General features: G+C 39.0%; 5 protein-coding genes across 6 annotated transcripts; 2 read left to right on the top strand and 3 right to left on the bottom strand.

The window, feature by feature from the left end:
* The first annotated feature begins 102 nt into the window (after positions 1 to 102).
* Positions 103 to 3,907, top strand: LOC111488988 (receptor protein kinase TMK1-like). The gene is made up of 2 exons (XM_023136972.1): positions 103 to 2,600; positions 3,141 to 3,907. The coding sequence occupies exons 1-2, from the start codon at positions 263 to 265 to the stop codon at positions 3,668 to 3,670; spliced, it is 2,868 nt and encodes a 955-aa protein (XP_022992740.1). The 5' UTR covers positions 103 to 262; the 3' UTR covers positions 3,671 to 3,907.
* Positions 3,908 to 4,041: 134 nt separating this feature from the next.
* On the bottom strand, positions 4,042 to 10,163 carry LOC111488989. 2 transcript variants are annotated; one of them, XM_023136974.1, is made up of 8 exons: positions 9,781 to 10,163; positions 7,771 to 7,933; positions 7,180 to 7,380; positions 6,857 to 7,102; positions 6,027 to 6,174; positions 5,613 to 5,853; positions 5,188 to 5,498; positions 4,042 to 4,288 (listed from the first exon to the last, which is right to left on the bottom strand). In XM_023136974.1, the coding sequence occupies exons 1-8, from the start codon at positions 10,148 to 10,150 to the stop codon at positions 4,271 to 4,273; spliced, it is 1,698 nt and encodes a 565-aa protein (XP_022992742.1). In that variant the 5' UTR covers positions 10,151 to 10,163; the 3' UTR covers positions 4,042 to 4,270. The 2 variants fall into 2 exon arrangements, with proteins under 2 accessions (XP_022992742.1, XP_022992741.1); XM_023136973.1 differs by lacking the exon at positions 4,042 to 4,288 and having other exon boundaries at positions 4,840 to 5,498.
* A 1,100-nt stretch (positions 10,164 to 11,263) lies between these two features.
* On the top strand, positions 11,264 to 13,782 carry LOC111489823 (exocyst complex component EXO70B1-like). The gene is made up of 2 exons (XM_023138233.1): positions 11,264 to 13,480; positions 13,578 to 13,782. The coding sequence occupies exon 1, from the start codon at positions 11,346 to 11,348 to the stop codon at positions 13,446 to 13,448; it is 2,103 nt and encodes a 700-aa protein (XP_022994001.1). The 5' UTR covers positions 11,264 to 11,345; the 3' UTR covers positions 13,449 to 13,480; positions 13,578 to 13,782.
* A 510-nt stretch (positions 13,783 to 14,292) lies between these two features.
* On the bottom strand, positions 14,293 to 20,908 carry LOC111489455 (15.7 kDa heat shock protein, peroxisomal). The gene is made up of 3 exons (XM_023137673.1): positions 20,684 to 20,908; positions 15,625 to 15,685; positions 14,293 to 14,739 (listed from the first exon to the last, which is right to left on the bottom strand). The coding sequence occupies exons 1-3, from the start codon at positions 20,759 to 20,761 to the stop codon at positions 14,453 to 14,455; spliced, it is 426 nt and encodes a 141-aa protein (XP_022993441.1). The 5' UTR covers positions 20,762 to 20,908; the 3' UTR covers positions 14,293 to 14,452.
* A 1,669-nt stretch (positions 20,909 to 22,577) lies between these two features.
* Positions 22,578 to 25,528, bottom strand: LOC111489675 (probable inactive receptor kinase At3g02880). Its single transcript, XM_023137997.1, has 2 exons — positions 24,027 to 25,528; positions 22,578 to 23,396 (listed from the first exon to the last, which is right to left on the bottom strand). Exons 1-2 carry the CDS (start codon positions 25,240 to 25,242, stop codon positions 22,726 to 22,728), a joined length of 1,887 nt encoding a protein of 628 aa, XP_022993765.1. The 5' UTR covers positions 25,243 to 25,528; the 3' UTR covers positions 22,578 to 22,725.
* Between the last annotated feature and the right edge of the window lie 1,448 nt (positions 25,529 to 26,976).

The raw sequence follows: 26,976 nt of genomic DNA, 5'->3' as shown, positions 1-26,976 counted from the left end.
CCCCCCCCCACCTCTAAAACAAAATTATTTAATTAAAATTATGATTTTAGCATTTCTAATCCTAATTTATAATGGGGGATCCAATTAAATTTTAAAAAAATTCTCCCATTAATGGAGATTTTGAGTTACTATTCTTCTTCTGAAACTACTACGTCCCACCTTCTTCTCCACCAGGAAGGCTTCCCAGCTATGCTCTAATCCATCCTCCTCCCATTTCCCTCTCTCTCTCTCTCTCTCTCTCGCACCCTCTGTTTCTCTCTCTATGGGGAAGAAGACCCTGTTGGGAAACAACCATTTTCTCCTCCTAAATCTCTTACCCCTCTTCTCCATCTTCCTCTCTGCACACCCACAAGAGCTAACCCCTGATGCTCCTGTAATGCTGGCTCTCAAACAGAGCCTAAACCCATCTGAATCCCTTGGCTGGTTGGACCCCAACCCTTGTAAATGGAACCACGTCCTCTGCTCCGACGATAATAGAGTCACTCGGATCCAAATCGGTCGCCAAAATCTCCAAGGTACGCTCCCTTCCAATCTCCAAAACCTCACTGCTTTAGAGCGATTAGAGCTCCAATGGAACAAAATCTCTGGCCCTTTGCCCACCTTGAGTGGATTGAGCTCTTTGCAAGTGATTTTGCTTAGTGGGAACCAGTTTACTTCCATTCCGGCTGATTTCTTCGCCGGAATGAGCTCTCTTCAGGCTGTTGAGATCGACGACAACCCCTTTTCGGCTTGGGAGATTCCGGCGAGTCTTCGAAATGCTTCCACTCTACAGAACTTCTCGGCTAACTCTGCGAATGTTCCCGGTCGGATTCCGGAGTTTCTTGGCGGTGAGGACATTCCAGGGCTGACTAATTTGCATCTTGCTTTTAATAACCTTGAAGGGGGTCTTCCTTCTAGCTTCTCAGGGTCTCAATTAGAGTCTCTGTGGGTTAATGGACAAAAGAGTGTGGATAAGCTTAGTGGGAGTATTGATGTTTTGCAGAATGTGACTTCCTTGAGTGAAGTTTGGTTGCATTCGAACTCGTTTTCGGGTCCCTTACCGGATTTTTCAAGGTTGAAGGATTTGCAGGTGTTGAGTTTGAGAGATAACAAGTTTACAGGCCCTGTTCCAAGTTCTTTGGTGAATTCTGAGTCCTTGAAAGTGGTGAATTTGACTAATAACTTGCTTCAGGGTCCAATTCCTCTGTTTAAAACAGGGGTTTCTGTGGATATGACTAATGGTTCCAACAGCTTTTGTTTGACAGATCCTGGGGAGTGTGATTCACGAGTGAATACATTGCTTTCCATTGTGAAATTTATGGGTTATCCTCAGAGATTTGCAGAGAATTGGAAGGGAAATGATCCATGTGTTGAGTGGATTGGAATTTCTTGCAGGAACCAGAGCATAACCATTATAAACTTTCAGAAAATGGGGCTTTCTGGTGTGATTTCTCCAGAGTTTGCCTCTCTTAAGGGGCTGGAAAGATTGGTTCTTGCTAATAATAACCTCACAGGCTCTATTCCTGAGGAGCTTACAACTCTTCCCTTTCTAACTGAGTTGGATGTTTCAAACAATCAACTTTCTGGGAAGATCCCTAAGTTTAGGAGTAATGTAATGATAAGCACTAATGGCAATCCTGATATTGGAAAAGAAAAGGGTGATTCTTCTTCGAATGGTGGTCCATCGTCTGGAAGTTCACCTGGGACGAAAGGAGCGGGTTCTAATGGTGGTGGAAACTCGGAGGACGGGGAGAAGAAACCTAGTTCTATGGTTGGAGTCATTGTGCTTTCTGTAGTTGGTGGTGTATTTGTTCTTTTCTTGATTGGGTTGGTGGTTTTGTGTGTGTATAAAATGAAGCAGAAACGATTTAGCCAGGTGCAAAGCCCGAACGCTATGGTTGTTCATCCACGGCATTCAGGTTCCAATAATGAGAGTGTAAAGATCACAGTTGCTGGATCGAGTGTTAGTGTAGGTGCAATTAGTGAAACACAGTATGGTGCTAGCAGTGAGGCTGGTGATATTCAAATGGTTGAAGCAGGGAATATGGTGATTTCAATTCAGGTATTGAAAAACGTCACCAACAATTTCAGTGAAGAGAACATTTTGGGACAGGGAGGATTCGGAACCGTCTACAAAGGAGAATTGCACGACGGGACAAAGATTGCAGTGAAGAGAATGGAATCAGGAGTCATTAAAGGCAAAGGACTTACAGAGTTCAAGTCCGAAATTGCAGTTTTGACAAAAGTTCGGCACCGGCATCTCGTCGCCCTTCTCGGATACTGCTTGGACGGAAACGAGAAGCTTCTCGTCTATGAGTATATGCCTCAAGGCACACTTAGCAGGCATCTTTTCAACTGGCCAGAAGAAGGACTAAAACCTTTGGAATGGACAAAGAGGTTGACCATTGCATTGGATGTTGCAAGGGCAGTTGAGTATCTTCATGGTTTGGCTCATCAAAGCTTTATACATAGAGATTTAAAGCCTTCAAATATTCTTCTTGGAGATGATATGAGAGCTAAGGTTGCAGACTTTGGTCTTGTGCGTTTAGCTCCTGAAGGTAAGGGTTCTATCGAAACGAGGATCGCCGGGACCTTCGGATATTTGGCACCAGAATATGCAGGTACTTGCCTTTGAATTTCTTTCATCGACTTTCTTTGCCTCTTGCGTTCTGTAAATATAGCTTGACTGCAATTTTCTATCACGGTTATAGAACGAAATGCCGATATACGACCGTTTCATGCACTGCATCTATGTCAAAAAAAAAAAAAAAAAAAACCCTTCAATGTACGATTTTAAACATACAAAGTAAATCTTCTTCCATGGCTTAGTTAGAACTTGGAATAGAACTTAGAACGTACCTCCTCAAGATAGAAAGGTCAACTGATGTGTAGCAGCAGGTAGAAGAGAAGTGAATGGCCAATGGAGCGAACTTTTTTGCTTGCAGCTACGACTCAGCATCCAAAACTTTGATATTTATCTGCCATTGTTGTGTTTCTGCATGAAAAGTAGACAGTGCATTAAGTCAAGAAGCTTATAGTTTGTGCCTTGGCTTTCATACAGCCATTGATCCTTCAAGATTCTGAGATTCTCTATCTTGTTAGGATTTTTTGAGGCCGTATTTGCAATGACTCGATACTAACATAAAAGACCTGTTCTGCAGTTACCGGTCGAGTAACAACCAAAGTTGATGTATTCAGCTTTGGTGTGATTCTAATGGAGCTAATCACTGGGAGAAAGGCACTTGACGAGAGCCAGCCTGAGGAGAGCATGCATCTCGTAACTTGGTTCCGTCGGATGCAAATCAACAAGGACTCCTTCCACAAGGCCATTGATCCGACCATTGATCTCACTGAAGAAACATTCGCCAGCATCAACACCGTGGCTGAGTTGGCAGGTCATTGTTGTGCCCGGGAGCCCTATCAAAGGCCAGATATGGGTCACACAGTCAATGTATTATCATCTCTTGTTGAGTTTTGGAAACCAACTGACCAGAACTCTGAAGATATATATGGCATTGACCTCGAGATGTCGTTGCCTCAAGCTCTCAAGAAATGGCAGGCTTATGAAGGTAAAAGTCAGATGGAATCATCTTCGTCGTCCCTTCTTCCCAGCTTTGACAACACTCAGACCAGCATACCAACACGACCATATGGATTTGCAGAATCTTTCACATCTGCAGATGGGAGATAAAAAAACTATTCCTAGTGTAAAAGGTCGTCTATGGTTTTGCAAGTTATTCTCATTTACTTCTCTTGCAAAACAGTGTTTATATGTAATTGTTCTCGACCCTTCATATTCCTCCAAATTTCTAATGTGTCTCAGTATGAATGTGTATTAGTGTTTTGAACCAGAAAAGACTGAAAAGATGGGGAAAGGGATATTTAGATTTATCCCTTTAACTGTAAAAGATTTTGGGTGCACTTTGTTAGAATTAAAAGCTCCATTCTTGTTCTTTAGTCTCCAAGAGTAAATTTGGTTCTACATCCAAATTACTCAAGAACAAATGACCTGAAAGTATTCAGCATGATGTTAGAAATATAAGCTAAAAACATTCTTGGGCACGTTTCAAGTATGGTCAACTAGTGCCCAAATGCATGGTGGATACTTGTTACCCCATGCGGGGAAACCAGCCATTTTCTTGCCCTCCTCTACTAGATCACAAAAGTCACTGTCCTTTCCTATGTATTTTTCCACAATGTACATACATACAAGGAAAACAATCACAACTAGAACAACAGTTGATTCTTAATCATACACACCTTTTCTCAACGACCAAAGATATTTGCATGCTTAAAAGCACCTTATCTCCTGCAGAAACCACTAAAAAAAGCCTCTGTCAGCAACCTAATTTATATTTGGGTCTTATACAACTTGGATCTAGGACCAAATTATTGCTCAACAGTGTAAGTCTCGCGCCACCTTTCTTTGGAGGCAATCATTAACCTTCTCGAGGTAAGATATGATCCAAGAACAAGTACAAATCCAACCACTCAATATCACCCACTACTATTGCTTCAAGACATGTTCCTTGGAACTAACTAGAGCATCTAACTATAAAAGACAATACTTAACTGATGATACCTGTCATCTCAACAAATATTCCTTTTCCTTTACAGGCTATCTCTGGCAAGAACCAAAAAATTTCCGCATCCACATAATAAATGTACCAATTTGATCTAAACTTCTGCCTACGGTCAACCCGTTTTTTCAATGCTGAGTTTGGTTTCAAGACGGACTAGTGTTAATATGAATGAATTGAGAAAGATTTGTACACCCCAAATGGTTTTGGCTGACTAAGGGAGGGAAGCAGGAATTTGTGAGTTTCATTCATGAACGTTGTAGGTAAAAAAAAAAAGGTGTAATATGATAATCTTTCCATCGTATATGCACACTTTTCAACTCAGCTGTACACTGGTGGTGTAAAAAAGGCATGTCGGTTCATGCCTATTTGATCCAACGGTACCGACTGAAAATAGACAGGGACATTCTTTGTGGCATGTAAGAATTTGCTTGTAAATCAAATGGCCCAATAAATAAAAGAAGACATTATTGGGCCATTTGATTTAACAGAAACAAATTCCTGGACTGTGCCAAAGTTGACTAAATAAGCAATGTTTGGGAACAGTAAAAGGAACTATGTTAGTTATAGACTTTACATGACAAACAGAAGCATAAAATGACTATAGTATGAAAGGGATAGTCCTCACAACATTCTTCTTTGCATTACAGAATGATCGCAGGCTGTCTTCATCAACAATGCCGGAGCTCGATAAATGAACTCCATAATTTTCCATTCTTTTAATATCTCGTGGAATGGGAGATTGCCAAAGTCCATCCCACCATGCCGGAGGGAGAAGAGGGGTTAACGCACACTGATTAGGCTGGCCAGGACAGCTTAAAGGACCTGCAAATCTGTTCCAGATATGCCCCCAGCCAACCTGGTTCTTCAAACCCTCTGTCAACAAATTACTTTGGAAGCTACTCAAGAATGAAAAGTCTGAACCAGTAGAGTTGTTCCCTGAGCACATTGAAATGTTACGTAAGAAACAGTTGAACAGATGTTCATCAAGGAAATCATTCTTTTCCTACGTTACCCACAAGTAAAATGATTTGAGAGAGTTCTTTACAATACCGAAATTGTCGAGATTGTGTGCTGCAGCCAGTGCCGCGATTAGCTGAGCATAAGTAGTACCTATACGCCGGTGAGCACCAGATATAACAGCATGCTTGGCACGAGATGCAAGAAAGAAATCCACAAAAGCAACCCATCTTGGTGACGGGCCCCAGTCCTTCACTCTGAAATCCAATTTATGGAATTCATCATGCGTTCTAGAGATGTTTCCTCTAAAGTGTTCGTAATCAAAATGAATAACCTGAAAACAAATTACGAATGAAGTTAGTCCAATCTTTTTTAGAAGCGTACAAAAGATCTAGGAGGCCATAATCTATCAATTATTCCATTAACCATGTAATCTGAAAATGGGGCTAACAATTGTCCAGAAGTGACTCAATTCGATGAAATGAAATGGTGCAATGAGGCAGTTACCTCAGCAAATTCGCCTAAGATAGGCATGATACTTGTTACAAAGTCTGGAGTATCTGAAACTAAAACCAATCTGGGTTTCGGGACTGTGGTTAGATTAAGTATGGCTTTTCTGATGCACTGCACTGCGGCCTGTAAACCTCTGATGGACCTGAAATACAGATGCACATTAGAAGGATTACAAAATTGAGGGAAATTTGCTTATACTACGAGTAGTCTGGATACTACTCTCATTAATTAATTGTCTCGTAAGCATCTTTATGAATGACGTGGGATTTATCAGCATTAAACATAAAGAATAGGCAAAACCAGAGTACTAGAAAATTTTCCCAAAAGTGACAATAGGGACAAAAGAAAGATCTAGTTCTTTCTTCAACAATTTCTGATCTCTAGTGAATCTCCCAATAGGATTCAAACTCATATAAAGTTATGACCATTTGTCAGAGAAAAAAGAACGAATAAATCTTATAAGATTTTCGAGAAATTCTTCGATTTCTTCCAGAAGCGGATGATTATTCATCTGCTTCTCATGTTCCGTAAATAGCCAGGACATTGAAAACTATCCAGAAAAGTATTTAGGGAATCAGTCTAATTCTATCTCTGTTCATTCCGTTTGAAGAAAGGAAAGATCCCAAAGAATCGATCTTTGTTTTAGTGGTTGAATCTCTCTTTGATTGATCAATGTGTGATATTCCAAATCCTCATTATCGATAAAAAACCAGTATTTTATCAAATAAATGGAATTTATTGGAAGAAGACACCGTGGATTCAATTCTTATAGCTGGTGGCAGTAGAGAGAGAAGGAAACAACAGTAGTTAAGTAGTAAAATAACCTATTCATAAGCATCCGCATGTGCAATGAAATATCAGGATCAGCCCCACTTTTAAGGACTGAGAGCACTGCTTCTTCAACATCCTTTGAAGGAGATATAAGAATTCTCATCAGTTCTCCAAATACATTAGGTCTAGATTCTAAAACCTCTGGCTGTCCAAATAAATTAGAAGCAGCAGCCCTCATAGCAGGATGTACATTCTTCAAGAAAAATTGAGCAGCCACAGCATCAGTTGTACCTTGGAACCTGATGCACTCCAGTCAGCATAATAAACAAAGTACAGAATGAGTACCAGTTTAATGTAAAATGAAAGTTAATCATACCATATGATAGGGTGCTCCCATTCCTTCCAATTACTGCAAAGAACATTTGTCTGTGCAGGCTTTTCAAAATCGTCAATCCGCATGATCAAATGCCGTTTGAATTTCCTAACACAACCTTTAAGTCTCCACAAATGTTTGATTTCTTTCAAGGTAAACGAGATATCAGAATAAGATATGTAGTCCCCGAATGGAAACTTGCCCCTGAAAATAGAAGTAATAGAATAACTACTGTAAATATAGATAATTAAGGAAAAAAAAAAAGATGACTAGGAGGAAAAAGTTAAAAAGAAAAGACATACAGAGAATAGTTCAAGTTCACATGCTATCAAGGCACGACTACAAACCTATTTCATAGATATGCCATAGTTTCTTCTGATATTTGTCTGATGGCTTCTTTGAAGCTATGCCATCTCATTTGTAACATTTTAATTGAGGAAAGCTAACGAGTTTTTACATACCATACCAGATACACCACGAGTTTTTACATACCATACCATAGACAATAAATGGTTCTAACGACTCAATGCAATTATAGTATTCAAAACCAATATTTAAATAGAAATAAAAAGGCTTGATATAGAACCAACATGCCTGGTTTGCCCAATAATCAAGGATCTGTTCAGCATTATACTTAAAGCTCCAGCAGTTAGAATCTTGTACATCTCATTCCCAAAGCCTGCCTCTGAAGATTTGCCCATGACAAAACCATGTTTGCAGAACTGCTCAGGAGGAAGATGTCGCACTCTTGAAGCACCTAAAATGAAACTAACTATGTAAGCATTTGTAGATCTCAAAAAGCTAACAAGTTTTCCACCAGAAAACAATTATGACAGAAGATTTGACAGTGAAGGAAACGTCAAGATGGTTCGCGCATAATCATCCATAAAAACAAAAAGAAGAGGACATTATTATGAAGTTAATGAAACCAAAAGTCAAAAGATGGCAATCAAGAAGATTAGTTTTAAATTGTATTTGAATAAAGAGCATAGACTCGAGCAAATATGCACACAATCAGACACGTACTAATTTTCCGATGACCTATTCTAATTCTAAAGAACGAATATACATACTTGAGTTTCCTCCCTTACGTAATATTTTGTCAGGAGGTACACCATAACTCGCAAGACTCGAGAAGTTCCAGTTTGTGGTCTTCACTGCAACTGCTTGGCTTCACAAAACGTCCTCAAGTGGAAGTTTGGAAGCAGTTACAAAGCTATTTCACTTGTTTAAAGGCTGCCAGTCTCTTTTACTAACACAGCCAACTACTTAAGAAACCAGTAAGTTGACTATTAATTACAACTGACTATACTAGCCAATAAATCAAAATAGAAAACTGATGGCAGCAATTAACTTCTAAGCATTAACTAAACCAAACCAGCCAGCGGTTCATTTTCAATTTACTCCATTGGTATCTTCCTTGTTATAGACCTAACAGCTTGAAGAACCATTTGTAACGGCCCAAGTCCACCGCTAGCAGATATTGTCCGCATTGGCCCGTTACGTATAGCCGTCAGCCTCACGGTTTCAAAACACGTCTGCTAGGGAAAGGTTTCCACACCATTATAAGGAATCCTTCATTTCCCTCTCCAACCAATATGGGATCTCACAACCATTGAGTCCACCTTTTGGATTTCAAAGCAGCTCAGGGAGACCATTCTGCATGCACATAAGGTACATAAATGGAATCATGATTACATTGAAGTTTTAACCACGTATACTATGATCGTTATGGTATTATTATCCCCCACTGACCAAGTGAAATGGTCTCTTCGACCTGCCAGAGAAAGAAGGATAATGACATTCCACCCTTCTGCTAAATTTTTTATTTTATTTTATTTAATAAGAAGCTGGATCTATCATTAAGCAAAAGAAACGAAAAACGGCCAATGGCTTACTCCCTCTTTCTTCCACATTCCTCCATTTTGTACCAGTATAAGGAAAAGTTGACCAAAATCCTTCTTTTGCACCAGTCCATTGGCATCCATCTTCCTATAAACTTCTAGCCAGGTGAAAAAGTAAGGACTCTGTTCAGGAACTCTTACCTTCCAAATTATATCTAGGAAGCCCAAGGTATTCTCTAGTTTCATCCACTGCCTTTTTCAACCACTTTACCCAACTTACTCCCTCTTTCTTCCACATTCCTCCATTTTGTTTCCACTTTCCTCTATTTTCACTCATCTTTCCAACATGAAATCCCGCGTTCATAAAATGCAGGCTACCATCTTCATGACAAAAGATCAATACTATGGTGAGAATGGCAGAGAGGGAAGCTAATGGGGTTGAGAGAAGATGCAAGAAGTCATGCAGATTCATAAGTTATTCTCGTAAAAGAGATGACATTCCCAAGTTTGGACAAAATACCTTTGTTTTTTATCCAGAACCTCTTTTTACTCAATACCACCAAGCCATCAGTATTATAAATTCAATTGTTTCTGCCATTACACTCCCCATAGAACATCAAGAGATTATAAGAACGGAAAATGAAAACCATCACTCAACTAACCTGATCTAAAAACCAAAATAAAAACTGATTTCTAGTAACTATTAATTATTCAAAGAGAGTGCAGACAGTTGTCAGAAAAGCAAATAAAGAAACATTACCATTCAAATAAAAGTGATTTTGAATAATTGTTCTTACTCTCAGGCTTTCCTTCCAGACACCATCGTTAAAGACCTCTCCCATCTGCTCCACCGTCGCGCAGGAGCCCCGCCTTCCCTCGATTCCACTCCGAGCAAAACTTTCCTCAACGTCGTCGCCATTACCAAACTGATCAGAGCTCAATTCCGATCCTCGGGATTCCAGCCTAAAAAGAACATTGAGCATCAAAAAACCAATTGCTGCACCGACAGCACATAGAACGACGACATATCGTACAAGCGATGACGATCTCTTCCTCTTCAATCCACCATGCCTCATTTTTTCCTTTGCTTCACGATCTGCTGCAGGAGATTTTGAATAATTGGAGCTCATTGTGAAATTTTGTCGTGCCCCCGTTAAGCTTAAAGCTTGGTGTTTCCAGCGGAGAAATCGGAGATAAATAACAAATACTACAAATGGATTAAATAATAAATTCACAATTTCACTCCATCAAATTTTCACCACCATCTGCATAATTTTACCACCGTAAATATGTGAATTTAAATTTCTGATCTAAAAAGTTAAACTAAATTGTTTTAAAATTTTATTATAAGATGTAATTGTTTTTATTTATAAACTAAAGTAATTAGTTTTAAGAAAGATATTCTAAACTTTTCTATTTTATATTTAATAAATCTTTAAACAAAATTTTATCTAATAAATCAATATGCTATTCAACCATTAAAAAAATAAGATTATAGACTTATTTGAGTTAAATTAGGTTCAAATAAATGAAAATGAATACAAATTTATTATTAATTTTAAATATACATTTTTTTTTTGTTTACACCTTATTTTTATTTAATTTCGCAACTATTTTTCTATTATTTATGCAAACATCATTTTCCAAAATATATATTGAAATTAAGTTTCAAATTTTAATTAAATATTTGTAAAAAGAAAACGAAATAATGTTCAACAAAAATTTAAATAATTCGAACCAATCCAATCCAAAAAAAATTATGGTTCGATTGAGTTCATTATTTAATAAAGGTTTGCGAGTTAACGAGTTGGGTAACAAAATCGAGAATTAAATAAACATATTTAACATAAATATGAACCAAATTAATATGAATTCTGAAAAAAGGTGGATTAAAATTCAGAATTTTTTTGAAGGAAAAATTTAAAAACCTAGTGGAATATATGAAGTTTGATGGGATAATGCCACGTGGCAAGATTTTTGTATTAAAAACATTTAATTTGGGTGGGAAAATAAATAGAAAGGGAGTGGGATTTTGAAGGGAAGCAGAAAGTCCGACCACAGAATCAGGGCGTGGCCTGCAGAGCCAAGTAACCGAAGTTCTCTAAACTCCCGCTCTCTCGCCTCTCCTTCATAACGACCATTTCAAATCCCACCACAAAAGTCCAAAGAAAAAAAAAAAGAAAAAAAAAACACAACACACACACTCCAGATGATCAAACAAAAACAAAATTTCCATAGCATGGACAATTTTCTTCACAATTCCCACCTCTGTTCTTGAATCTCTCCGATTTTTCTTCGTTCTTCCAAGTTCCACATTCTACTACAATGGAGATGGACAAGAACCAGCCTGAGAATCAACACCTTCTTCAAGAGACCACTAGCTTCACTACAAATGATGACGCCCCCCGATTGGACGGCGCTGATGATGCCAATGTTACTGTTCCTGATCCTGATGCTGCTGTAGAAACCGACGCCGATGTAAAATCTGCAGAGAAATTGGAGAATCAGGAGAACGAGGAGGAGGAGACGCAAAAGGAGGAGGAGACGCAAAAGGAGGAGGAGGAGGAGGAGGAGGAGGAGGAGGAGGAAAACAAGGAGGATGAACCGGATCTTCATTATAATCTCCACACGATTCTTGCGGATGTCGATCAGTTTCTGTTAACTCCTCACGGTTCTCGTGATCGAGAGGAAGATTCCGCTGTTGAGATTCCGCACTTCATTGACAAATTCTTGGATCTTGTGGATGCGAAGATTGAGCAATACAATAACGCGGAATCGAATGCGAAGGAGAAACAGTGTCGAGTGCCGGAGGACGAGTCGTCGTTTCTCGAAGCGGTTGATCGGATATCGAAGATGAAAACTGCGATTCACGAAATGAAATTGGAAGAGGAGAAGAATTCGTTGATCAATCGCATAGGGAGTACTCAACAGCGAGCGATTTCTTATTTAGAAGAAGAGTTCAGGTTCTTTCTCGAGGAATCCAAAAATAGAGATGTGGATGTTGACGATACGAAAGGAGAAGGTTGTGTAGTACCAGAAGCTGAACCCGATCATCAACAGATTCCAGTTTACTCCAACGAGATCTTGAGCTATTTGAAAAAAATCGCCAATCAAATGATTTCCGGTGGATACGCATCGGAATGCTACCATGTCTACATCGTTGCGAGAAGAAACAAATTCGAAGAGGCCTTGTTGAACCTAGGGTTCGAGAAACACAGCATCGATGATATCCAGAAGATGAGTTGGGAATCAATGGAGTGTGAGATCGGCACATGGATCAGAACCTTCGAGCAATGCGCCATCGTTTTGTTCTCCGGCGAACGGAATCTCGCCGAATCTATATTTTCAGCGCATCCTACGATTTCCGCCAATCTGTTCAACAACCTAACTCACAGCATTGTGCTTCAACTGCTAAATTTCTCAGAAGGTGTTGCAATGACGAAACGCTCCGCCGAGAAGTTGTTCAAGCTTCTTGATATGTACGAAGCTCTTCGCGATATGCTCCCAAAAATGGAAAGCTTATTTCCAGAAAAATACGCCGAGGAGCTCAGAACAGAGATCGCAACCACTCGAACTCGTCTAGGCGAAGCGGCGATATGCATATTTTGCGATCTCGAAAACTCGATCAGAGCGGACACCGGAAAAATCCCGGTACCAGGCGGCGCCGTTCATCCATTGGCTCGATACACCATTAACTACTTGAAATACGCTTGCGAGTACAGAACCACACTGGAACAGATATTCAAAGAACACGCAAAGATCGAGCGAGCCGATTCAACAAGTCGACCACGTTACGAAGGCGAACAAGCACCGACTTACAACCCTAACTCTGACAATCAATCACCATTCTCCGTGGAACTGATGCGGGTAATGGAGCTCCTGGACTCAAATCTGGAAGCAAAATCAAAGCTATACAGAGACATAGCACTGAGTTCGATTTTCATGATGAACAACGGTCGATACATCTTGCAGAAGATCAAAGGATCTCCAGATATCCACGAACTGGTAGGCGATACGTGGTACAGGAAGAGATCTTCGGATCTTCGTCAATACCACAAGAACTACCAGAGAGAGACGTGGGGGAAATTACTGGGTTATTTGAACCACGAGGGATTGACCTGGCACGGGAAAGTGAATAAGCCAGTGCTGAAGGAGAGGTTTAAAGGATTCAACGCCCTGTTCGAAGAGATTCACAAAACACAGAGCTCGTGGATCATAAGCGACGAACAGCTTCAATCGGAGCTCCGAGTATCAATATCGGCGGTGATGATTCCGGCGTACAGATCATTCCTGGCTAGGTTTTCGCAGTACTTGGATCCGGGGAGACAAACAGAGAAATACATTAAGCTTCAGCCTGAAGACATAGAAACCTACATAGATGAACTATTCGACGGGAATCCAACCTCCATGGCAAGAAGGAGAACATAAAGCTCGAAGCCCCAGAAACGAATTTGAAAAAGGCAAGACACCATTTCTCTCTTCTTCTTCTTCTTCTTCTTCATCCTCTTCATCTTCTTCTTCATCTTCTTCTTGCTGAGGTTAATTCTGTTGTTTCAGCTTCAATCTGCAGATTGCAACTGATAAATTGCAATAGCAGTTGCAAATTCTTCTTCCTTGGCTTCAACTTGCTGAATCGCTGCTGGGCTGCTCCCTTTTTTTTTTTTTTATAATTTTGTTTATGTTGCATTTTTCCCCTCTCGTTTTTTCAAATGATTGTTTGTAATTGCCAAATCAATGTAATTCTTTTGTTGTTGGCCTTCCCTCCATTGTTGCCTCCACACCCAATAGATTTTTATTGTTTTATTTACAAATTCTGTTCCTTTTTTATATACCTAAATGATATTTGATTTTGTACGTCAACTTGGTTAGGACATGTTTGGAATTGTTGAAAAAAAAAAGTTTTTCATAATTTAACTAGTTTGGAATTAAAACACTTACATTATTCCAGAACACCTACATTTTTTTTTTACAAGCAATTTAATTTTGGATTTAAAATATTATGATTGGAGTGAGGTTTGCTCAAGGCAATATTGATCATCTATAGTAGTCATTAGCGTTAGTTATCATTATCAGGAGAGCTGATGGACGACAACTAATATACATGACAGTAATGGTGTTCGGGATGAGTAGTGATATAGAAATGATTGATTCTCTTATTTTAATACTTTGATTTAATAAAAATAAAGTAGCTAAGAAATATAATAAAATTTTTAAAAAGTATTTATAAAAATCAAACAAAAATGTTCAAAACAATTATCTTCGATTCTGAAAGAACAATTATCAGAAATATTTTATATCATATATTTTTGTTGAAAAAGTGTACCTCAAACACGATAGGAAAAAACGTCCCATTATTTATGAACAGAAGGATACAACAACACATCATCAATGCATTATTCAGCAAATTGTTGAATTCCTGCAAGTTTCAGATCTCAAAGCTTGCTCGTAATGTTGATATTCCTGACCTTTGATGGCCTTGGGGCTGTATCTTTGGGCACAACAATGGTGAGGAGCCCATCTTCAACCTGCGCCTTGATTTTATCCAACTTTACATTTTCTGGCAGTTCTAACTCCCTGGAAAACCCCCTCTTCCCTGTTTGTCTTTCCGCCAAATGCCAGATTGCGTCCTTTCCATGAGCTTCCTCTTTACCACTCGTTCCTTGAATGTGTAGAACATTCGCCTCGTTGACCTGTACTGTTATCTCGTCCTTGCTGAACCCTGTGCAGATTTCGAATTAGGAAGCGCATGGAGAAGAAAAACAGAGAATTTAAGAAAGTGATGAACTAAACATGTATTTTGTGAAGAGATGTCTGTAAATGTTCGAGTTAAGCTTGCACAATCTCCTACAAAAGCTTGTGAACTCGTTCCCTATGAACTCTTGGTGATTTTCCTTTTCACTTATTTTGTTAAGAGTACTAATTTTAGTTGATCGCCATCTCCAGATTTTCATTTTTCGTTTTGTTCTTCCCTCTAGGATCTACATATTAGCTTCAGACGTACAAGGAAAACTTTCAAGTACTACGCTCATTCATCCATTCATCCGTTACTTGCCACAACATTTCATCTTATGAGGTGTGGAATGCTGAACAGGAGAAATATGTACCAGCGTTGCAGAGATTTTCGCTTCTATCTGCTAACATTTAATCCACCTTAAGAAACCAAAAATATAAACACTCGATTAAGTACTAGGTTTATCTAAACTCGAACAGTCTTTAATTTTCATTGATTTTCAACAAGTTTCATAGGCGACGACGATTCAATCATCCAAGACAGGAAGCACTGTTCAAACTCATTGAACTAAAAGATTGATTGCACATTTAATCTAAACTCCAAACATTAAAACAATTCCTCCAACTGAACCGAGTAAATAAGTTGTTTATAATCACTCCGAATGAACCAAACAAGTCAATAATCCAAGAAAAAGAAAAGAACTCAAACAAAAGAAAAACAACATGAACAAAAATCCACAAAACCTAGAGAACGTCCATTCCGCATAGACATCAGAGGCATAACTTTCGCACACCTCAAATCAAGGTCGTATTGCGTAAATCAGCATTCAAAGCCAAGCGGAAATGAAAAGTAAAAAGAATGAGAAAAAGTTACCTGGAACGTCAACCTTGAAGATGTGAGCATTGGATGTTTCGAGCCAATCCATGAGCGCAATGTGTTGAACACAACTCACTGTGGGAAACACTCGCTCTCTTTATTAAGACCAATCGAGAAGAGAATACAAGACACTCTGTAGAATACTTCTGCTTTTTATTGTTTTTAGATTTCTTGGATGAATAACCTAGGTAGGGTGGGGGTATTTATACTAAGAGTAAACAATCTATATTTAACCAATCTAAATCTAGACCTAACCGATTTGAATCTAGACCTAACAAATTGAATCTTTCTCCTAAAATATCTACATCTCTTTCTCCTAAAATCTCTACTAAAATAAATATACTGGGCTCGTACAATTAGGCTTGACTCTATTGGGCTAGTACAATTATTGGGCTTGACTCTATTGGGCTAGTGATGATATTTCAACACTCCCCCTCAGCACTAGTCCTCATTCGCTGCATCATGTTGAGCTGACAGCGAAAGCTCTCATGTTTGCTAGTATTCAACCCTTTTGTAAACAAGTCTGCCACTTGGTCATCTGTCTTGATCTGCTGCATCTCAATTTCTTCCTTTAGGACCTTCTCTCTAATGAAATGGTAGTGCACCTCCACATGCTTTGTTCTAGCATGAAACACTGGATTTTCTGCAAGGCGAATCGCAGATTGGTTGTCGCAAAGAAGTGATATTGGATAGTCAATTTTCTGGTGCAAATCTTCCATCAAGAGTTTTAGCCATGTACTTTCCTGGGCTGCTCCAGCCGCTGCTCTATACTCTGCTTCTGTAGTTGATAATGATACTGTTGGTTGTCTCTTGCTACACCAAGAAATTGTTCCCGAACCAAACTTGAACACATACCCAGTGGTTGACCTCCGAGTATCGTGGTCTCCTGCATAGTCAGCATCACAGTATCCAACTAGCTTGCAGTCTTTGCTTCTTTTGTACAAAAGACCATAGTCGATTGTACCTTTGATATATCTCAAGATCCGTCGAGCTGCATCCAGATGAGGCTTCTTTGGACTTTGCATGTATCGACTCATAACCCCAACTGCATACGAGATATCAGGTCGAGTTAAAGTTAGGTAGATAAGACTACCTACTAGTTGTCGGTACGTTGTTTCATCGTTCAACTCTTTGCCTTCATGTGCACAAATCTTGGCATTTATCTCCATCGGTGTTGAAACTTGCTTGCACTCTAACATGTTGAACTTCTGAAGCATGTCTCTGGTATACTTTTGTTGGCAGAGAAACAGTCCTTCATCTGTGCGATCAACTTCTAGGCCTAAGAAGTGTTTAAGCTCTCCTAGCTCTTTCATCTGAAAGCGTATTGATAAATTTTCTCTTGTTTGATAAATTTCTCTTTCATCGTCCCCGGTGATAATCAAATCGTCCACGTAGACCAACACAATTGTCAAATTTCCTTCTCTTTCTTTGATGAATAGGCTTGAGTCTGCATGCGCAACTGAATAACCACTTTGGGTAAGAAATTCAGCAATCTTACCATACCAAGCTCTCGGTGCTTGTTTCAGTCCATAAAGAGCTTTTCTAAGCTTGCATACATAATTAGGATTAGCTGCACTCTCAAATCCCTTTGGTTGGTTCATATAAATCTCCCTGTCTAGCTCTCCGTGCAAGAAGGCATTCTTCACATCCATTTGCCACAGTTTCCAATCTTTACTTGCTGCGAGTGCTAGCAGAACTCGTACGGTAGTAATCTTTGCCACTGGACTGAATGTTTCATCATAATCTAGTCCATATTGTTGAGAAAATCCTCGAGCCACGAGTCGAGCCTTGTATCTCTCGATTGATCCATCCGGTCGACGCTTTATTTTATAGACCCACTTGCAAGAGACGGGTTTGATATCTCCTAGTCTTGGCACTAGTTCCCAAGTTTGATTATGCTCCAAGGCTATAATTTCTTCCTCCATCGCTTTCTGCCAAACCGAGTTTTGTGATGCTTCTTCATATGTCTCTGGTTCGTAAACTCTATCTTCTACAATAGCTGCATTTGCATACTTAGGATTTGGCCTTCGGATTCTATTTGATCGCCTAAGTTGTTGATGTGTTGTTTCATTTTTATCAGATTCGCTTGATTGAGTCACCTCCTGCTTGTCAATATCAATGTCGCTTGGACTTTCAGATGCATCGAAATTTGATTGAATTTGTGTAGTTTGCTCCCCCAGCTTCTGTTGTAGAATTTCTTCAATGTTTGAATCTGATAAGACTTTCTTCTCCGAGGACCACCATGTAGATGCTTCATCAAAAACTACATCTCTTGATGTATAGTATTTTCCACTTGTTGGATCACAGCACCTCCATCCTTTTCTTTGATTGTCGTATCCAACAAATACACACTTGACTGCTTTCTTGTCAAACTTGCTACGTAGATGGTCAGGCACAAATACATAGCAAACACAGCCAAATACTCGGAAGTAACTAATTGTAGGTTTCATATCCCATAGTATCTCAAATGGTGAGACGAACCCTAGCTTTGGTTGAGGAAGCTTGTTGATCACATGGGCAGCAGTTCGCATAGCTTCAGCCCAAAATCTTCCTGGAACGTTCTTTGCGTGTAACATGCTTCGACAGGTTTCTGCAAGGTGTCGATTCTTTCTTTCTGCTACACCATTTTGTTGTGGCGTGTTGGCACATGTAAATTGACGTCGTATCCCACACTCGTGTAAATATTGATCGAACTCATCTGACGTGTATTCTCCGCCATTGTCTGAACGTAGACAACGAATCTTCGCTCCTACTTCTCCTTCGACCATCATCTTGAATTCTTGAAACTTTGAGAACGTGTCAGACTTTTCTTTCATAAAGAAAATCCACACATATCTTGAGTAGTCGTCAATAAATGTCACCATATACCGCATTCCGCTGATCGATGCTTGTTTGACTGGGCCGAACAAATCAGAGTGAACTAACTCTAATGGTTTCTTTGCTTTGAAACTTGACTCTTTGTATGGTAATTGATGAGCTTTACCATACTGACATCCAGCGCAGACAACGTCTGTTTTGACTTCCAGTTGTGGTAGACCTTTGAGCATAGATTTCTCCATAATCAGCTTCAACTTATGGTAGCTAATATGTCCCAATCTTGCATGCCATAGATCTGTCGTCTCATTCTTTCGGGTCTTGTCAACATAGGCAGACTCTGCAGATAGAACGTAGACAGACTCCACTCTTCGTCCTTCTATCGTCGGCTTTCCTATTATCTTAACATCTTGATAAACTTTTACATCTTCTGGCCCAAACAAGACATAGCTTCCTGATGTTGTTAGTTGTGACACTGACAACAAGTTCTTCTTTATACCCGGTACATGATAAACATTATGTAGCGACACTGTATCAGACTTATTGCCAGGCATGATTGTCGTATTGCCGATTTGAGCAATTGATAACTGTGTGTTATTTGCTGTACGTACCATACGACTTCCTTTGTACTCTTTCTTGTCTTGCAATTTTCTCTGATCGCCAGTCATGTGATTTGAACATCCTGAATCAACGATCCAGTCATTCTCATAGTTGATATGGTCTTCCATTGTCGCCATGAGTGCTAGCTCGTCTTCTTCTATGGGACATAGTACCTCTGCATCCCATTCATCTTCTATCTTCTTTTTGGATATTGCCACATTGTTTTCAATGGTCTTTTTCCTGGACCAACAATCTCTAGACATATGGCCCTTTTTCCCGCAGTTATAGCAAATACCACCAAATCTCGTTCTTTGAAAACTCTTGTTGTCGTTCTTCTGAGCTCTCTCAGGTTGTGCAATCCCTTGGTGGCTTCTTCTTTTGTCACCATTGTATCCACGTCTGGTAGACGGCCTATTATTGCTCTGACTTTCACTCGTGTAGAGTGCTTCTTCACCCTTCAACGTGAAGCCTCCCATTTGTTTAGCCATGGCTTCTTGGCTGGCTAACAAATTTTCGAACTCTACCAGTGATGGTTGAGTGGGCCATCCTTGTACAGCAGCAATGAAGCTTCGATATTCTGGTCGCAATCCGTGGATTATAATCCTCTTCATTCGAGATTCTACAATGGCGGACTTTGGGTCTAGTTCAGTAATCTCCCGACAGATCGATTTGACCTTGTGGAAGTACTGAGCAATCGTCATATCACGTTGTGAAATTGACAACAACTCATTCTCCAGAAGTTGTAGTCTCGTATCATTCTTCTTTGAGAACAACATCACGAATGTGTCCCATGCTTCTTTCGGTGTCTTGTCATCCCAAATATGTTCTAACATCTCTTCTCCGATGGTGGTCTTCAAGGCAAACATTGCTTTGCCTGCTTTGATTCTCCATTTGCGCAAGGCGTCGTTAGAATCCTCCTCTGGCGGCGTAGTTTCACACCCGCCAACGATCTCCCAAAGATCCTGTCCTTGTAAATAGGACATCATGCATGTTGCCCACGTGTTGTAGTTGTTGTTGTTGAGTTTCTTAATTCCTCCAACGATTTGGAAATCACTCATCGTGTTGGCCATACCTCAGTAATACCAAACAAGTTCTTTTGACACAAGACTTGCAGAGTCACAGACTTCTCACGACACAAAAGAAACTCACTCACCACTAATCTCAAGAAATCGTTTCTGATGTGGAAGATCAGGCAGAGCTGCAACCACAGAGCATACTAAGGATTCCAAGAGATCAGATAACCTACACTAACCTCGCTCTGATACCAAATGTTGAACACAACTCACTGTGGGAAACACTCGCTCTCTTTATTAAGACCAATCGAGAAGAGAATACAAGACACTCTGTAGAATACTTCTGCTTTTTATTGTTTTTAGATTTCTTGGATGAATAACCTAGGTAGGGTGGGGGTATTTATACTAAGAGTAAACAATCTATATTTAACCAATCTAAATCTAGACCTAACCGATTTGAATCTAGACCTAACAAATTGAATCTTTCTCCTAAAATATCTACATCTCTTTCTCCTAAAATCTCTACTAAAATAAATATACTGGGCTCGTACAATTAGGCTTGACTCTATTGGGCTAGTACAATTATTGGGCTTGACTCTATTGGGCTAGTGATGATATTTCAACACAATGGTGCCGGACGGCCCCCGGAACACGGCCGGGCTCCAGAAGAAGCGCCGAAGAGGATATCCAAAGAGATCATTCGCCATTGAAAGCAAGCCTAAGGAATTGAAGTTCCACAGACGGCAGCTGCGGCAAAATTGTATTTATTTAGGGAACTGATCGAAACTAAAAATCTCTGGAAACTGAAACGATCTCCAGAGACTTCCGACCTTCGATCATTTAAGCCACTGTTTCTAGACTCTTCTCCTACATTTCTGAAATCCCATCATCCCTCACGTGTCATCCACGTGCAATATGAGCTCTAAATGGAATAATAATTTTGAAAATATTATTATAAAATTGATGAATGTAGAAATTATCTAATAAGAATTAATCAAATATTTGTAAGATTTTTATTGGAATTTATGCATTAATCATGTTTAATGTTAATTTAATTTTATAAACAAATTTTTAATTTTTTTTATTGGAATAACGACTCTACACGTTCATACCAATAAAGATATTTTCTCTCACTTATATACCCATGATTTTTCTCTTAATTAATTAACGTGCGACTCCACGTAAAAATTGGTTAAAGTTTAAAAGTGATAATGCAACAAGATATTAAGTCAAGCGTTAATGTACCAACACAGAGGACACGGGCGAAAATAGAGAATTGAGGACTTAATTGATGGATGAATAAAAAGGTGTATGAATCAAGGAAGGCAATGAGAGCGTGGGAAGGAGGTCTTAAAGAAACATGAGAAGATCATATTTCACTTGCTCGTTTCACTGCATTCCTGAATTCTTTGTCCGGTCACATATTCATAAAAGAGTAATTGGCACACCACATCACCCTGTGTCTAACTCTGATACCATTTGTAACAGCTTAAGCCCCTTGTGTCTAACTCTGATACCATTTGTAACAACCTAAGCCCACTATCAGTAGCTCGTTACGTATGATCGTTAGTCTTATCTATTAGGGAGAAGTTTCCACACTCATATAAAGAATGTTTTGTTCTTCTCTTTAAAATAAATTATTCATACATATTATAGTCCAAGCGGACCCACTTAAAATAATTCTTAAACTATGACCGACAATAAATTATTTATGAGTTTAATGTAGGAAAACAATAAAGGATTAGTTGGCGTAACCGGTAAAACCGTTGCTTTCCATTAATAAATAAGAATAAATCCTCAAAATTGATATTAGAATAATCATACTTCAACCATTGATTTGGCACTAAAATTATAATTAAAAGTTTGAAAATTATAATTAATTATAGAAAACAGGAAGTGGTTAGCCATGTTGTAACCAAATTATTTGCACTTAAACCAGCTCATCATTTGGAAATTAAATTTTATTTATTTTTTCTTATTTTATATTTCAAAATGCTCAAATTAATTAAAATATTTCATTGTCAAAGAGAATTTCCGAAATTATAATTGGAAATTTGAGAGCATTCATGCATTAGCTCCACACAAAAATAACGTATTTTAATTCAATTTAACCAACCATATTTAAAATATAATTAAAACTTTTTATATTTAAAATAGCTCCACACACTTGGTTGTAACGGTTTAAGTATACTGCTAACACGATTTTAAAACGTGTTTGCTAGAGAGATATTTTCACACGCTTATAAGGATTGTTTCGTTTTCCTTTCTAATGAGATCTCACCATCCACTCCCTTTGGGGCTAGCGTTCTCATTGGCAAACTGCTCAATGCCTCTATATGATACCATTTGTAACTGTTCAGACCAAACGTTGATTGTGAGATCCCACATCAGTTGGAGAAAGGAATAAAACATTCATTTTAACGCTGTAAAAATCTCTTTTATAGCAAATGTGTTTTAAAACGATGAGGTTGATGACAATGTAATGAGTCAAAAAGAGACAATATTTATTAACAGTCGGCTTAGACAATTACACACAATCCCAAAGCTAAATTTAGAAAGAACACGTAAAAATCTTATGGAAAAATCCAAATTCAAAGAATCAACAAACAATTTTATGTTCAATTAGTTCATCTGTCAGCAATCCTCCTTTGAATCATCAGAGAAAAGCTTGCTAGATTGAAGGTGGAACCATGATTGAATCAGCCGAGTAAAATTGCTGAGAAACAGTACTATCCACATCATAAAATTTATCGTTGCTCGTCTCTTGTTCTTTCAGTAAGATCGAATGATATATTTCGTCAATTCGACTCGTCACCTTTGCCATCGATGGACGACTATCGGGGTGTGGTGCTGTACACAACATGGCAAGATGTAGAAGTTGAACCATTTCGTCCAAGCCATTCTTGTATTCTAACAGCTCCTCGTCGAACACTTCGGCCGTTTTCTTCTCTTCGATCTTCGAGTGCACCCATCGTGGTAGGTCTATGCCATCGTCATTGAGCATTGGTGAGTTCGGAGCCTTCCCTGTTAGAAGCTCTAGAATTACTACACCGAAACTATAAACATCTGCTTTTAAGGATACTTTTCGAGGATCAGTGACTTCAGGGGCACGGTAGGTTGCAATATGGTTTGGAGTGGATGTAGGACCTGCAATCTGAATGAGGCCGAAGTCGGAAACACAAGCTGTCCGGGATCGATTGAGGAGAATGTTTGAAGACTTTATATTGCCATGGGAGGTCGGAGGTCGTCGAGAATGTAGATATGTTATCCCCCGAGCGGCTGCGAGCGCAATGCCCGCCCTTGCTTCCCATTTCAATGGAGTCCTGCCCGGACTTTTGTTGCCTGAAACCATAAGATAACCATATAGACATAACATTCATTCAGAGGCACAACATGTGATTGTTATAAACAAATTCTTAACCAGAGGCAACAAAAGATAATAGCAGAACTACGAAAACCATCTAAATCACACTCTTAAAACTTCGGTTTTCATTGCTTCAGCCAATATGAACTCGTCTCTGATGTTCAAATTCAGCCCCAGTCCAAGTCCACCGCTAGTCAATATTATACGTTTTGATCCTTTACGTATTGCCATCAGATTCTCAATTTTAAACCGTGTCTATCATGGAGAGGGTCTAGCCCTACTCCGAGCAATGCCTTGCACCATCTGGTGACTTGCTCTTATACCATTTGTAATAGTCTAAGCTCACCGCTAGCACATATTGTCCTCTTTGGATTAGAGAGGAGAATGAAACATTCAAATGGTGTGTAAATCTCTCACTAGTAGGCGTGTTTAAAAATCTCAAGGAAAAATCGGAAGGAGAAACCTAAGCAGAACAATATCTGCTAGCAGTGAGCTTTTAACTGTTACAAAACCGTGCAAACTACTCCTAAGCAGCACAATTCCATCCTCCAAATCACAAATTACTCAAAAAATTCATCAAAACTCTAAAATGGAAGAAAGAAGCTCACCATGTAAGTGTACAGATAAGCTTCCCATGGAGACATAATCACACAGCAGCAGCTTCTCATCTCCGCCATAATAGTAACCATTAATGGAAACCAAGTTCTGATGGTTCATCATCCCCAAGCTTTCAATCTTCTCCTTGAATTCCTTCTCTGAAACTATGACATCTCTCAACCTCTTAACCGCCACAGTCATCCCTACATCAAGAGATGCCTTGTAAGTTGATCCAAAAGAACCCTTCCCCAGCACCTCTGCTGAAGCTTTCAACAGTTCCTCCAAATCAAACGTTCTTTCTCCATTCCCACAGAACACCAAATTCCTCTCACTCCCAATTCCTCCGCTTCCGCCGCCGGCATTATCAACCTCCGACGACAATCTCTCGGAGGTCGTCGTCTGAGCACCAGCTGACCGATTAGTCCTGTTCGTCTTTCGGTACAGAAAGATTAAAATCAGAACTATAATCAAGAATGCAACCAAACTTCCGATAACTATTCCGATGATTGCTCCTGTGGATAATTTCTTCTCCTCGCCGTCGCAAGGGCTCAGTGGCTTCCCGCAGAGCGAATTGCCATCGAAGGCGCTGGCTGGTTGATCGGAAAACTGCGTAGGGATTGAGCCGTTGAGACGATTGAAAGAAACATTGAGAGCCTTGAGAGAGGGAAGGTTGAAATCAGGAATGAATCCATCGAGTTGATTCTCTTCCAAGTTGAGAACCTTCAAGTTCGTGAGATTATCGAATCCAGAAGGAATTGAACCGTCAAACTTGTTGTGCGCCAAATTCAGGCGAACAAGACTCTGAATACTGAACAGAACCGGAGAAATCTCGCCGGAAAACAAGTTCCGATGCAAGTATAGATTCCGGAGGGAGCGGAGGTTTGCAAAATCAGATGGAATAGAACCTGCAAGCAAGTTAGAGCGAAGAGATAGGGTTTCAAGTTGAGTCAAATTTCCAAACCCTAAAGGAAGTTGCCCGACGAGTCCAACGCCAGGAAGCCGCAGTTCAGCAACCCTCCCGCCGCGGCAAGTGACGCCAAGCCACAAACATGGAGTCTCATCGGAAAGGTTCCAACGGCGAGTCCGACTCAGAACGCCCATAGCTTTCTGAAGCACCACCAGCGCCGCCGTGTCCGACGCAAGATCCGCCTCTCCTACAGTAAAGAGCATCAAAACAACAAAAACCGCTGACGTAAACCAAAGCCGGAGCGGATTCCGGCGCTCCATTGTCGGCAACGAAGAAGAAAATAGAGAGATTGAACTCGAGAAGAATTGAGGAAGAAAGTATTGTAAAATCCAGATAATTAAGAAGATTGTTGAAGTCAACAGAGGAATCACAGAGGAGATGGCTCACCATTGTAGAATAACGTGAAGAAGTTGAAGTGTACAGGGAAATTGGTTGACTGAGTAAAAATGGAAAATCAGATAGAAAGATGATGGTGAAGATTCTGAGACATTTATGGGAAGTTGACGGATTTCTTCCAAAAGTGGGCCTCGATAATCAAGAACATGCCATCCAATATATAACCTTGGTTTATGCCGACCAAATCGAGACGGCCAATGATTTTGTTTTTCCTTTTTCAGGACAGTTACCCAGTGATTAAGGATTTATACTCTTAATCAATGGATATTTGTTGGATGATGAAAGTCCCACCTCGGCTAATTTAGGGAATGATCATGAGTTTATAAGTGAGGAATACTAACTCCATTGGTATGAGGCCTTTTGGGAAGCCCAAAGCAAAGCCATGAGAGCTTATGCTCAAAGTGGACAAGGATTTATACTCTTAATCAATGGATATTAATTATTAACCTTTGCTCCAAAACTAAATTAAATTCTAATAATGTAGGGGGTTTTAATTTTATGGAAATATTGGTGCATATATGAATAAATTATAAATTAAAATAGTTTTATTTAATTGGTTTTTTTTTTATAAGTATTTGATAAGTTGTTAAATTTTGTTTTTTTCTTCTAATAGATCATTAATATATATATATATATATATATTAAAATTTAATTTTGTTTTTGAACCATCATACTCAAATTTATTAGTGTTTGGATTAAAATTCAAATATAGTTGGAGAAATTTTATTTTTATATACAAGTTTGTTGTGTTTGCCCTACCATTCTCGAGACTTTGAATGGCAAGACTATGGATATCGAGCCTAGTGAAAAGAGTCAATCATAACCTGCGAAATGGTTAGATTATATATCTAATATACGAAAGACCAAGCAAAGTCCCGACAGAATCTTCAAATGATGGAGGCTTGGTTGCTCACCTAATCATGTTAATCTACAAATCCAAAAAGCTTGCATTTTCCTCTTCATTGAGTATGTAAAGTAATGGGTAGTTCAAGTATTAGTGGTTTGCGTAGAATCGGTTGTTTACGAAGGACATATTTGTTTTTACTCCTAATGGGCCCCACGAACATCGCGTTCAAGATGTTTATATAAATGTCAAAGTACTATAAATAAATAATATCCGTTTTTATATAATTTGAGAATTCAACCAAATCAGATTATCTAACCAAAACTATAAAATTTGGTATTCCATAGGGCTACTATCTAATTCAACCCAAATTTTAAGATTATTACAAATGTTAAAAATATTTGATATATGAATATTTAATAGTTAAGTTTTATGAATGTAACTGGTATAATTTGTAAAATAAAATAAACTAAAAAATCGAGGGTGATTAGGCTTGAACCATGATTGCTTAGGTCACCGACCCAAACAACCTAAAATTTTGGATGGGTCCAAAAAAATTCAACCCAACTTGTATAGGCTCGGTAAGAAATACTACCAAACACCACTACTAAAATATGTCATAGGTTAGTCTCTTTAAATTATATGATAAATATGGCACATAAATTAATTTGTTACTTTCACAGAAGACAAAAAAAAAAAAAAAAAAAAAAAAAAAAAAAAAAAAAAAAAAAAAAAAAAAAAAAAAAAAAAAAAA

This window comes from Cucurbita maxima, unplaced genomic scaffold (assembly GCF_002738345.1).
Source record: "Cucurbita maxima cultivar Rimu unplaced genomic scaffold, Cmax_1.0 Cma_Scf00014, whole genome shotgun sequence".
Taxonomy (NCBI): Eukaryota; Viridiplantae; Streptophyta; class Magnoliopsida; order Cucurbitales; family Cucurbitaceae; genus Cucurbita; species Cucurbita maxima.
This window is presented reverse-complemented; position numbering and strand designations above follow the sequence as displayed.